The sequence below is a fragment of the Hemibagrus wyckioides genome, linkage group LG17, assembly GCF_019097595.1.
Source record: "Hemibagrus wyckioides isolate EC202008001 linkage group LG17, SWU_Hwy_1.0, whole genome shotgun sequence".
NCBI lineage: Eukaryota > Metazoa > Chordata > Actinopteri > Siluriformes > Bagridae > Hemibagrus > Hemibagrus wyckioides.
In genome coordinates, this window is record NC_080726.1 from 10,753,328 (window position 1) to 10,768,172 (window position 14,845).

At 38.1% G+C, this 14,845-nt stretch overlaps 1 protein-coding gene across 1 annotated transcript in view; it reads left to right on the forward strand.

Moving 5' to 3' along the window:
• Nucleotides 1–14,845, forward strand: part of gbe1b (glucan (1,4-alpha-), branching enzyme 1b) — a 134,647-nt gene that overhangs the window by 90,810 nt on the left and 28,992 nt on the right. The window contains exon 13 of the mRNA XM_058413302.1: nt 9,725–9,909. Within this exon, the coding sequence (XP_058269285.1) occupies nt 9,725–9,909 (185 nt within the window). The remainder of the gene's footprint in view (nt 1–9,724; nt 9,910–14,845) is intronic.

Sequence of the window (14,845 nt, forward strand, 5' to 3'; positions counted from 1 at the left end):
ATTAAACTATGAGCATCAAGCCAAAATTAAGTAATCATTATTTCCATTAATTAATTAGCAAACTTTATATTACATGCAAATCAATATTTCATTAATTAACCTTCACCTCATATTTAAAAATAGTGCATCCTTATGCTGTATTTACTGATACAAATAATAAAAATAAAAATTTAAAAAGTTAAAATACTTGAAGAACTTTATATGATGTTTAATTAATCATTGATCATTAATTATTAAACTATATTTTACGTGCTTATAAATTATTAACCATGCAACATTCCTGCCCTGCAAGAGCACAAGCTCAGCTGGAAAAAAGAATAAATAAATGCATAAATACATGACTTCTAATTAAGGTTATATACAGAGCTTGTGCATAGCAAACAGACTTATTTGGGTCTGTTCCCTTTTCTTTAAAATAAGTATATTCACACGCTTCCAGCTTTTCTCTGGAGAGTTTTGTTACTAAACATAGACATGAACCACCTACTTTTAACTGGAAGTGACAGAGGAACATCTGGATTGATTTACTACCTACTGATTAAAAGCTTTCTCTAATAACTTTTAAAGATGTGATGCACTAAACTTTTATTTCAATCCAGGGACTATATATCTCTCTACAAAAGCATCACGGAAGATTGTTTTCCTGCTAGAATTGGATTGCAGTTATTCACCGGTTAGGGCTCCAAGTAACTGCCCTTATATGATAAAGAGTGTGAGTCTGGTAGAGAGCATGATGTAGGGTGTTTTGGGCGGTAGTGGTGTTGAGAAAGTCTCTGGCTACAACAGTTACAATGTCGCAGGCCACAGTTGCGATGCTGTGCCAATTAATTGGTCCGATGTTGCGCCCATCCAGGTTGCCACCGACCAGCAGTTCACATCTGAAAGTGGAATACCATCAAGCTGGCAACCTTCACCAAGTACAGATTAGAGGGGAAAACTAAAAAATGACCTTCCATGTGTACCGACATGTATATGCACACTGCAGCTGCCAAATATAACCCAAACATTTCATACCAGAACACTGGTTTACTGTGCACTTGATGGCACACACATCCCTATTCTTGGATGCTGCCATTACATTAATCACAAAGGGTTTCCTCTATTGTTCTACAGGAACATGATACAAGTTCCCTTTCAAGGGAACTCGGGGCTGCTTCATGGTTGACACTTCTTTGCGTTCCCATAGCGTCAGCCATGACGCAGTGTATTGTTTCCTTCTCAGGGAACCGGGTTACATATGTAACCTGGTGTAGATATTTGTGTTGCCTCCCCTGGAAGTGCCTATGATGTAAATTCTGTTATGTGTTCTTGCATGAATGCCATTTGTCCATTTGTAAGAAACATACTGTGATACAAATGGTAAAATGCTCCAGATATCATATACCAGCATTACTGGAACGGCAGTTAACCAATGAAATGAGTGGACTAGAGCTTAGTGTTAAATTATGTATCTATACTATAAATAATATATTTCCTTTTAACATGATGCATACATTAAGCAATAAGCATCCTGCTCTTTTTTTTTTTTTTTTTCCCCCACACGCATACCTTTCACAGTTTAGTCATTGCTCCCTCTCACCCATGAGCCTGGTCTCTCTTATGACGTGCTTCCTGACACATACATTTGTTATCTTTTTCAAACGGCTGCTTATGTAACATCGCAGGGCAACTGAACAGCTCTAACTGGTAATAATATGCATGATCCGCATACATCAGCACCCTTTCCACCACGTTGCCTTCATTTCCCGACAATAGGGTGATATTTTGCAGTTGTGCCCCTCAGGAGTCCTCATCCTACTATCCAGACACGTTCAGTCGAGACATCAGTGTCTCTGTGGTGCTCATTACCAGCACTCTTCTATCGATTGCTAATTTTCTGATAAAGAAAGTAAACATTGATTTCGAAGCTACTACATTGTAAAAACCCTTTTAATGCTTTTCGCCGCGCACGATACACAAGTGCACGACAGAAAAAGCCTCAGTGAAAAAGAGATGGAAGGGGGAAAAAAGAAGTAAATACAGGACACCATGTCATGTCAATGGATCAATGTGTGTGGAGTCATTTAACCAGTGCAGAGCAAGAACAAATTGTTTGAGCAAGCAAATCAATTTAAGCCACTCTCGCCGCACCAAAACCCATCTGTTTACTCTCTGGCAAATAGGGGAGCCTCATGAGCTAAAAGCTCCACTTCGAAGCAGCAGCCATGTTTGTACACAGAGATGGATAAGCACTGTAACAGAAGTGTGAGCTAAAACACACTCCCCCACACATGGGGAGCCAGCAATCAAGCAGTTCACTGGCTCCAGCTATAAAACAGCGGGTAAAAAGGAGGAATTTACTTCAGGTGAGGGAAACTTTTCAGATCATCTTTACTGTCAAAGAGTGCATCCAAGTATGAGCAGGAGATTTTGTCATATGAATGTGCATTTCCTCATTTCCTCCTAACTGCAAGGCAATTATATGTGAAATAGTCCGGGAAAACTCGCTGGATGTGGCTGCGGTGGAAATTGGTTGGTCGGTTGGCTTGTTGCTTTGTTTGTTTTTCTGGCAATAATCTATACTAATCTAATATAATGATCTGTCCTGTTCAAAAACATTGTTTTGTCTTGAGTAGCCTGGGTTATAAAACCAATTTTGTTCCAGGAAAACCTGTAGTTCTCTGAACTAGGTTAATTGCAAAAACTACATTTTGAACATTAGGTTTTCCAGACTGCCACAGATACACAGGGGATTGGCTGGTCACTGGTAAAGCTGTCGCTATAGTTCAAATCCTGCAATTGTCAAAAAGTTATTGTTGAGTCCTTAAGCAAGATTCCTCATGTACACTGTATGTACTTACCTAACACTTTATTAGGAACACTTGTACAATCAATGCAGTTATCTACTCTGCCGATCATGTGGCAGCAGCACAATGCAGAATACAGAATCATGCAGATACAGCTCAAGAACTTAAGTTAAAATTCACAACAAACATCAGAAAGAAGAGAAATTGTGATCTCAGTGAGGCATAGTTGTTAGTGTCAGGTGGACAGGCTTCAGAAACTGATGATCTCCTGATGAGTCTCTTGCAGTTAGCTTTGTGCACAGGGGTATTGTCATGCTGGGGCAGGTTTGGGCCTCCAGTGACGGGAAAATGTAAAGCATAAAAAGACATTCTAGACAATTGTGTGCTTTCATATTTGTGCAGAAGTTTCATATGGTTGTGATGCTCAGGTGTCTGCTTACTCATGGCTATATAATGTATGTGCTTGCATCAGATTGTGGCAGTTGAACAAATAAATAAATGACTCCATTTGTATGATTTGTAAATAATCACAGTGAACAGTAGTGGAAATAATGTGAATTGCTTTTGCATGGCTTTTTCAGTTTAATTTGTGTGGTGTTGCATCAGAACACACTTGAACAATAACACTTTCAGATTACAGAACAAGCTTTTCGTAATTTATATTCTTTCTCACTTTAGATCATACATTTATTCATCACCAGTAGGTGGATATCACCGTGTGCATCGTTTTTTTCCCCCCAACAATCACTGGCTTGTTTTAATATGCATTGTGCTGGCATTTTTTTATTCTAGATCCTTTTCCTGGACATTTAGTCTGTGGAGATCTTATGACTGGGTTTCTCACTTTAGATTTTCTCCTATCAAGTTGCATTAAAATGCAGGATTAAAATACATATCTAGTGACAGCTTTATCACTGGACAAACAAATCTCTTGTGTATCTGTGGCAGCCTGGAAAACCTGTTCAAATGCTCAGAGTTTGCTTTTGTGTAATATACAGAGCTCAGAGAACTTTCCAGAAGCAAAATTGTTGTCTTTTTGACTTGGCTTTTTTATTATTATTATTTTTTTATTATTATTATTTTTTTTTATTTACACTAAAAAATATGTCTTTCTTGATGTGCTTTTTTTATTTTTTCAGCAATTTTGTTATTAACTTTTATTATATTTTTACTTCCTTTTTTTAAAACATTTTTGCAGTATAACATTCGATGGGATGTCATCATGTATGCCAGCTTTAGCTACCTAATTTAATAATAGTCTAACAAAGTGTACCCTACAGAAAAAAGCAGTTTTTTAACCCTAGGGAATACAATTTTGGATCAAATGTTGTAAATATTGCCAAAGACGGATGACACCAACTACAAAGCTTTAGCATACATACGCAGATTAAAGGAGACAGATCCAGAGTGTGTCTAGAACTGTGCAGACAACTACACCAGTACTCCCTCGTCTCTCCCCCTGCTGAGTGCTCACCCGACTGCGCAGCATGTAGTGCATCTTAATTAATTTTACTGAATAATCATTTTGCAAAGTGAGTGTGCAAATTTGAGAGGTGTGAAAAGTTTCGTTTTTGTCCGTTCAGCCAATGGTTTTTGAAGAGTCAATCATTATTTAGATAAGATTTCGCTTTGGTCGGTGAAAATAGTTCATTTACATTTTGTTGTTTTTATTGTTGTTGTTCTTCCTGCCAATCAGACTGCTGAAGCCTACTGAATATCTGAACTCATTGCAGTAAAAAAGTCCAAATCTGAAGTGTCCTGTCAGGCAGCTAACCTCAGCGGTGATCTGCGAATAACAGGAAATGGTGTTCACAGATCTGTACTGACCGAGTAGCAGAGATAAATACTACATTGTTCATAGGCTGTATTGTTTTTATTTCTAAAGGGATAAAGGCACTCTATAGATGGTGATGGGAATGTAGTGTTCATCTTCACACTCTTTGCCCAGTGAAATTATTTCCGTTTTCTTAATATGGAACAAATTAAAAGAAAACCCATACAAGCATTCTGCTATAAACTGAGTCTCAGTAAAAGCTTTGTATACTCGACAGCTAGGTTCCTCCTATTTTTCTGAAAAAAAACGTTTCAGAAGTTTCAAATCCACTTTTCCGAACTAATTCAGACGGAGCATAAACCAGGCATACGAGTGAATATACATATGAGGCTGAAACTCTGGATCAGTAATGGATCAGAAAACAGGCTTAATACAGAGCTTGCACTTGAACACAGGAAATAAATTGCTGCCTTCATGTCTGTGATGTTTCAACCTTCAGTTGCTTGCAGGAAAGTCACCTTATTAAGAGATGGCAGTGATATTCAGAGATCTGAATTAGTATCAAAAAATGAGCGGCCGTACCATAAAAATTTGAACCCGGTCGTAAAAAATTTACATCGAGGGATATCTTTATTAAACACAGAATAATGAAACATGCAACATGTAAGTATGAATAAGTAAGGGGGGGGGGGATGTAAATCTTAGATAAACCTCAAGATGTGGCATCGCAGTTTTTGTCTAGGACGACATTCTGTCTGTCAAATCCAAAAAGCACAGATGCATGCTGGGAGATTTTTTTTTTTCTTTTTAGACCTACTTTGACTTTCAAGTCGTTCACCTTCACTAAGCAAACACTGGCCTCTAACTATGCTTTCTCCCTCTGAGTGAAGACTACATTACTGAAGTTTCCAACCTCTCTCTGAGTTTCTCTGTGGGATTTATGGGGATCTTGGCAGACTTTGTGCTACATCACAAAATAGCATGTTAAAGGTTTTTCTGTCCTTTGAAGCAGGATTGTCGATAAAGTCCTCGAACAATTTTTAGTCTTAAACTTTAGCCTTGCTTTTATACAAGATCTGAAATTTTGGGATTTTGGATTGAACTGAAAATGCACAATATAATGGAAATATAAAGCTTTCAGGAAGGAAGGAAGATTTTCGCAGCTTTGGAAGTAGACATGATTTATTTATTTTTTTTATTTCATTTAATTTATTTCTTGTTGTATTTAATATGAGCCCTACCATTATGCCCCCAGAATCACTAGAAAATATGGAATAGGGAAACAGAGTTAGAAATGCTGGAACTGTCAGCATGTCATAAATAAATGCTGTAAATGCCTCACACAACATGGTCTTTGTTTGTCCCGTGAGCTTCATATATGAGTGCTCACTCACGCCCGTTTGAAAGTAAAAACCTCCTGCTCATGCATTCTTATTGTTGCATTCTGCAGGATCCCCTGTCCCAGTGCACACCTCTAGTCTCAGCTCGATTCCCTGTGAACCTTTTATGGTAAAGTTAAAACAAAAAAAAAAAAGTTTAGAAGAAAATGAAAGTAAAGAAACAGAACAGTGCACTTCCTGTGTGTGTGTCTGTATTTGTAATCCAAATTCCGAATAATGTATTTGTATTCAGTTACATCCCCAGTGTGCATGATGATGGACCTGAATCCCATCTAAGTTGTCTGGTGTCCAGCTTTCCCGGGATTCTTATTCCATCATGAACCTAACCGGAATAAAGCAGTTACTGAAGGAAACTGTTATCCCTTATGAGCCTAAATGTCGTGTGTCTTCCATTTGTACGCGGAAGAAAAGAAGTTTTTGAACAAAAGTGTGAGGAAAAAGTTCCTCCCAGGATACATCATGTAATCAGATGGAGGGAACAGAGAGTAAAGAACGTAGTTGTCTAAGCAGGCTTTGCATTCTGCTTTTGGGAAGTTGGCACACAAGCAACACGGTGGGAAGTGCAGGATCCTCTGAGGTTTTGTGAGACTGCACTGTCTGCTACAGCTGTTATTGTTCATATTCCCTGCTTATCTCTTCTTCATTTCCATATTTTTTAGGGATTTCAAATCATGTCTCTATCCTGGGATTAAGAATTGTCTATCTTTTAGTCAAAGCCGTTCATTTTTCTTTCTTAGTTCTTGCCCCCCCCCGACTCCCTTCCATATTCTCTCCATCTCTGTTCCTTTTTTTCGGTCTCTCTGTTGCTCCTTCGCTCTCGCTCGGTTGCGTTTTCTCGTTCGATGGTGACAGATTTTCGACTTGCTAATTCATAAACATGCGTAACAATGCATGCGTAATGCACAGTTCGCTTATTGTTTGATGCTTCTTTAACAGCTCGCTAATGTATTTCATTAGAAAGCTCTGTCACTCCCCTGTCCGTTCTGCTCCGTCTGGTCACTCGCTTTCATTCCTCTCTTCTTCTCCCAACGCTCTCTATCGCACTGAATAAACAACACACTTCATCACCATTGTTTTGCTCCCATTCTCTCGCTCGTCAGAGCTCCTCCTCGCCCCCTCAGAATTCAATTACCCGACTGTTGTTTTATGATGTTGTCTTGTCAGCTGATGACGGATTCATTATCTCATCACACCGCTCGACAAGCCTGTCGCCTCACGCTTTCTCATTCGCTTTTCATTCCTCTGTTCACGTTCTGGGTGAAAATGTATTCGTGTCCTTCTCTGCAACCCTCCCCTGTGATCTCCTCACTTCTCTCCACTGTCATCTTCTCCAAGGCCAGCGCTAGAAAGTTCTATAACCCACAGCGGTACAGCTAGTGTAATCCAGCTACTACAAATTACCAGCATGTGAAACTGTAATGAAAAGAATCAGTCTGCAGAGAAGTACAGATATGACTGGGACTTTAAATTGACCAGACAATGTAATGGCAGTGATAGGTGGAGTGATGGAATTGCAAATCCCCACCTTATAAGAGGATGGTGTAACTTAAAATGACATTTGAATTTGCTTTTCGGCTTGAAACCTAGTGTTAAATCTCCGGTATCCGTAGCTGTTACTTTACTTTTTTTTGCAGTAGAAGACTGAAAGTGTCACAAAAGACAAACTGTTTTATTGTCTTCCTGAACATCCTTCTCTTTCCACTTCAAGGTCACCTTTCTTGATTCTTTATCATTCTTTCATACTTTTCTCTTTTTCATTTCGCACTCCTGTTCAGTTTTCTGACACCTTAAAACATATCATACACCTGTAAGTGATTAGTTTTCTATGAAAACTAATCACTTACTACTAAAAGCACAGATTCAGATGATGCACATGTCCTTGTCCTTTGATTTTTAATAGATGTATCCAAGTCAGCAGCTCTGTCAGTTTTTAAGACAAATGTAAAGCTGTTGCTTTATGTGCCTGGGTAAGCTTTTTACAGCAAAGTTGGCTTGGATTTTAAGATTAGTAGATTATTGCTTAATTTACATTTTAGTCAGCTTGGCAATCGTTTGTTTTATTATGTCTTGTAGTGGATTTGACCCGGACTGTTCGATTACGTTTCTGTCCATGTCGTTCATAATAATAGATTACGATCTGTCCATGTTGGTCATAATAACCCATCTGGACCATATGCTTTCATTAAGGCTTTTTTTTTTTCCGGTGGATGCACCATAGAAACAGATATTGTAATCAGATGACCTCGTCTGCACAAAGACATTTATTGGGCATTTTTTAAAGGAGTGTCCTGTGTCAGCACTTTGTAACAGAGGTAAAGCTGTATCTCAAACCCTGGAAGCGTCCCAAACAAAGGGCTTTGTGTTGTGGGGTTTTTTTGTTTTTGTTTTTCATATGTTTTAGGGTTTTTTTTTTTTTTTAGTGGTGTTTTTTCTGCAAGCTGCTTCTTTTGTCTTGTTAATGTCAGGAGATGTCAGGAATCACATTTAAAACACTGAAGCTTCCCTGCAAAGCCAAAAATGGATCATCACCCAACTACATTTAAAAAAAAAAAAAAATAAAAATAGAAGGTTTAACAGGAACATTAAAAAATAACTGCAAAGAAATAATTAGTGCAATTTGTCATTCTGTAGTAAACAAAGCATCATTATCAATGGCAAATCATTCTGCTCTATTAGGAATTAAACACTTGAAACACATTACACTGTTTAAATAATAAGTTGTTTCTTGATAATAGTGAATCTGCCTTGCGTTGAGCCACAACGCATCATCATTGATTATTTTCCTATAGCAGCAATGTCAGATTGCTTTAGAAATTTGCTCACATCCCAGAGCCTTTGCTCTTCTTTCATGAGTGTGACGTTCATACACTACCAGTCAAAAGTTTGGACACACCTTTTAATTCAATGTTTTTTGTTTAGGGATTTATTTTCTACATTCTAGAACAATACTGGAGATTTCAAAACTATGAAATAACACACATGGACTTAAGTAATCCAAATGTAATGACAACAAAAAACAGTCCGTTGTTAAGACACGTTAAGACACGAAGGTCAGGAGTTCTGGAATAGTTCTTGTGAGAACAGTATTGTCAAGTGCATTTGCAAAACCCATCAAGCACCATGATGAAACTGGCTCACATGAAGACCATCCCAGTAAAGCAAGACCAAAACTTACCTCTGCTGCAGAGGAGAAGTTCATTTAGAGTTACCAGCCTCAGAAATCACCAATTAACAGCACCTCAGATTAGAGCCGTTATGAAGGCTTTACAGAGCATCAGTAGCAGACATACCTCAATATCAACTGTTCAAAGGACATTATTGTGTATTTCGGCCGCCTTCAGCATTATTTTACAATTTTTACAATTAGAATTAGAAGGTGTGTCCAAACTTTTGACTGGTAGTGTGTATATATATATATAGGTAGTGTGTATATATATATATATATATATATATATATATATATATATATATATATATATATATATATATATATATATATATATATATATATATATATATATATATATATATATATATATATATATATATATATAGAACTACATTATACTAGCCGATTGAAACAGACTGTGCAATATTCAATTTTTAAGAGATAATATAATAGATTTTGAGAAGATCCAGGTGAACTGTATGTGAATGTCTTTATATTAGTAGACTTGCTCAATTAAGGACACATCCGATTTGTATATATACTTTTACTATTGATGTGAACTTTAAGAGAGTTTAACATCTCCTTCTGTTTGTAGGTAATGAATTTGGACATCCGGAGTGGCTGGATTTCCCACGTGTGGGGAACAATGAGAGCTACCACTACGCACGTCGCCAGTTTAACCTATTGGACACAGATCACCTGCGCTACCGCCAACTGTACACCTTCGACCGGGACATGAACCGCACAGAGGACAAGTATGGCTGGCTTGCCGCACCACCGGTAAGAGCCCCATTCCCTTAAAGCAGCGTCCGAGATACATTATTTTTATCTTTTTCCTTCCTTTTTATTGTGGTGTAAAAATATCTGTACAGGAAATACAGTGTATTAAACTGTATAACAATATGTTCCATTTATATTTAGCAATATATCTGCAGCATATTCCAATATATTCTGTTTTCACATGATATAATGCAGTCATTTCTCACACACTATTCATACACCCTGTGTATTTCTGGACCTCTCCTGCTCTCTCCCACTTGCTTGATTTTTCACCATTTTTCCTTTCACTGTATCAAACTCAGTCATTGACACCAAGTGCACATGATACTTCATTCACTTCTCTCAACGAAATCAATTTCATGGCCCCAAACAAACCAGACGGCCTTTTAGTCATTTTATTTATTCCGCTTCCCCGTTCCTAACCCACCAAAACTCGGTGGTTTTCAGAAGCAGAACCAAGCACTGCATACAGAGAGCCACATTAAGTCATCAGCATTGCCAGATACACCAACTCAGGTCTCGTCCCATATTCCACCCCGGTGACTCGTTTTAGAACAGAGCAGAGACGTGTGGAAAAAAGCGTGTCTTTCAGCTCTCAGTGGCTCACTTGCTCAGTCTTCAGTAATGGGATCATCCAAACAGAGAGCATGGCACTGAATAGGCAAGATTTAAGAGCAAGACCTTGGAACTGATTCAGGGTTTTTTTTTTTTTTTTTTGGATCCCTGTATGATCCATGGTGCAGATTACAATGTCCTCACCTCATCAGGAGGATGTGACCTTGGGGCCTTGGTGGAGTGTGGATTGTAACTGCTGCTCAATGAATCAGCAAGAAAATGTGCCTTTTTTTCATTTTCACATTTATAAACTTGATAGATTTTTGCTATAGACAACATATGCAACTGCTTAGTTCACCATTTGTAGGATGATTTTATGAAAACTTTATTGTACTCTATGGTATAAATCCAGAACTGCATGCAACTCGGCCCCTCTCCAGCTACAGACATCAGTGCTGACCTATTCCCCATCTCTGATCATCATTTGCTTTTTTATCACCCTCTCTGTCCTGCCTGACATTAGTTATTAACATCAATAATATAAATATCTCTCTTCTACTGAATGAACCGCTGTAGCTTCCTGCACCTTATCATCCCTCTCTTTTCCTTTCTACTACTTGAATTAGACCATGACACTTTCCTCTCTGCACTTTTCTCATCCATGGACCTCCTCTGCCCTCTATCTTCTAAACCCAGGAAGCTTTCTTGCCCTGTTCATTGGCTGTTGGATGTGTTGCACAGCAATCAGAGAAAATTAAGGGCAACAGAGTAAAAGTGGAAGAAGTCACAACTCGATACAGATCTCGTCTCATACCACGCTCACCTGTCCAAATTCTCATCTGATGTGACTTCTGCTAAGACCCCTGGAAGCCCCTGCACAACATCCTCACAAGCTCCGCAACAACTCTTTCTTTACTTTTTAACCCACCAGGTCCCCTTTTACCATCTTCTTTGACAGTTGAAGACTTTGCCACCTTCCATTTTTCATGGAAAGATTGAAAAAATCTGCCAGAAATACACTCCAAGCTAACTCCTACACTACATATTAAGGATTCTTCTTCTCCTTCTCTCACATGTTTTTCCTTGAGAAGCCCCATGCCACTAGATCAGCCAGACCGTCATCAGTCTGCATCGTTCTCAACAAGATGCTCTTGTCCATCCTTATGAGTCTTGCAATTCATGGCACAGCATGGCAATGCTTTGCTTTCTACCTGGAGGTATGGTCATATCAGGTGACATGGTGGTGATCCATATTTGCTCTATGCTCAAGATCTTGTAATCTCCCTGGACAACTCTCAGTCTCTCTGCATGCAACCTTGGGATAAGCATGGACAAACAACTGTCTTCCTCCTCTCACAGTGCAAATTCCAATTTCTCCATTACTACATCAGAAGGATTCATCCATTTCTATCTACAGAAGCCACTCAGGTGCTTGTTCATTCCCTTATCATTGGACTACCGCAACTTACTTCTGGCAGGTCTGCCTCTGCGTGTCATTCAACCTCTTCAACTGATGCAAAATGCAGCTGCACGACTTGTTTTCAACCTTTCCAAATTCTCCCACACCACCCTGTTGCTTCACTCCCTTGACTGGATTCTTGTAACTGCCTGCATTAGATTTAAAACACTGATTCTTGCCTACAAAGCGAAAAATTGACCAGCACTCACTTACCTTAAAGCACTTATCACACCCCGCACTGCACCACACTCTCCCCGATCATCTGGCACTGCTCGACTGGCCCCACCATCTCTCAGGATACAAAGAAAGCATGTTTCAAGACTCTTCTTTGTCCTGGCACCAAGGTACTGGAATGAACTTCCCATAGATGTCTGGACAGCTGAGTCACTGGCAGTCTGAACACCTACATCTTCGTGATGGATTTAAATGAGCACTTTACTTAAAAAAATGCTTGTGTTTTCATACTCTACTAACCTCCCCTACAGGGTTTTTCGACTGATAATACTCTTAGTCTGTCACCTAGTGAACCAGTATGAGGATGTAATTATTGACAGAGACTTCAAAGCACTCCTGTAAGGTTTCCTGGATAAGTTCATCTGCCAAATTCCATAAATGTGAATGTGACTGAACATCCTGTTGAAATGTTTAATTGCCCCACTTTGCAGCTCTCACAAAATGCACATTATGGCCAGTCAGCAGCGTTTCAAGCCTATGTTTCTTCAGCAGTATTCAACTATGCCAGGAGCATCTTGATTTATCCAGTGTTTCATCATTTGATGTATTCAAAGTGTATAACCATGAAATGTATAAATACACTTAATGAAATGATGGAATATCATTTGAGGCTTATATTTTTGATCTATAGGAATATGACCATTAATTAATTAAAAATATAGCCACTTTAAAATCAATGAAAAAAATTTTCATGTCATTGTTATTATAAAATGTTATTGATTAAATTAAACTAAGGCCTAAGATTAAGGTCTTCCAGCTATGTTCATGTTTTCTTTATAACAGACCACATCAGTTAACAAACTAATTAATAAATAAGTTTTTATTTTATTCGACAATTCAAAATAGTGAATTAAAGTCATCGTCTCGTTGCAATTTCGTGTGACCTTGATTTAGTTTCCCTTTGACTACATTAAGTACACAGAATTAATTAAATAATAGGATGTGCTGGATCAAGTAATGAGGGTGAAATTACACTGAACTATAATGATTTATCATATATTTCACAGCATGAAGAAAAACACTATTTTCTACTTATGTCAGCATTTTGTGTGCCAGATTTTTTTTGGCAGGTGTGGGGGAAGTTAAAGGAAAGTGTTCTGTGTTTTAAAGGAGTTGGTTGAAAAACCCCTTCTTGGTCACTTCTTGTCAAGAGTAATCTGGCAACTTCTGAGGCATGAGCTACATCGAGGCTCAGAAAATGTACTGCATAACCCAACACTGAATACTCATAATTTTCCACTTGGAAATATAGATGTCATTTTTGTACTTAAATCATCGGCTTAGGTCGGTATCTCTGAATGAGGCCCATAATGAATACTTATGGACATATCCCATATAGACATATTTGGCTGCAGCCAAAAGTGATGAGAATAATTAGTGAAAGAGAACGTGTCTGTGAGCATTAATAAGCATACAGCATCTGCGTTGGACAGGTTGTTGTGTTCCTTGAGCAAAGCACTGTGGGTTACGAAGTAACAGTTTGTAATGTCTTGATCATTTACTGAAATTGCTCCTTCAGTTAAAAAAAAATGATTAAAAAGAATTCATTAGCTGTATTTTAAGAGGATCTTTTGCAGACTTGGATAAAGTGATATCTAATGTAATAGTGGAGGGTTTAAATGTATTAATGGAGATCTAAAGTTGGAATAGTTTAGCTAATGTTGCTTTGCGGGTCTTTGGGGACTTGCTCTTAAAAGATTCGATCTTTTAACGAAAGTACCAAGCGGGCTAAGTCATTAAGTCAGCTTAATCTCCAAAAAACAAGCGAACTTGCCTCCTGAATGAAATGTGGACATTAAGGTTTAAGATGTTAACTTCTTTTCAGCTGGATGTTGATGGAAGTAACTGGAGTCTTTATTTACGAATCAGAAAAGTACCATTGGGCTGGATGGAGGGCTGGGATGCTTATCTAAAGTTCTGAAAGGAAGGGAAGACATCCAGGGGACTTTGTTTTGAAAAGGGCTGTTTGCTGGACACTTTGAAGATGACATACAGGAGACTTGAAAAGGCCAGAGCACTGTTGTTAGGTCTTATTCATGCCTCGATGGAATCACACACGCACTTCCACCATGATGTAAACAGGGCAACTGGACTGTGACTCAGCCTCTCTCTCTCTCTCTCTCTCTCTCTTTTCACCACATCCCTGGCTGCACACATGCCACACTAGAATAACCTTTCGTTTTGTTGAATTTAAGAAACACTCAATTTGTTTCAGCATTTCTTCACTCCACACAACCTGGTGATTTTCCTTTCTGTGGAAGAGCTGCAAAACAAAGTAAACTTTATATATATATAATTTTTTATTTTTTTTTTTAAAAGATAAGCAAGCATAGTTTCATTACTCCAACAGGAGAAGTGTTTAATAATAGCTTTTTCCGGTGTTACAGAATGATCCAATAATAATCCGCTGAATCACCAAACACTATTTTTGTTCTTCTGTAATCAGATATTAATTATTTTTATCTGCTTTTGTGAAGAGAAAACAATCCTGATGTGTCTATTTTAACAGAAAAAAATCCCACTGAGACTAAATTTAAACAAATGAAAGTACATAGTTTTTCCGTTTTCTGGTGATATGTATCAGGAAATAACAAGAAAACCAAGGGGAAAAAAATGATATTGGGTATTTTAACCTACAAATAAAGCTATGGCTTATATTGTGAGTTCGCTGAAACTCAGACATTAAGT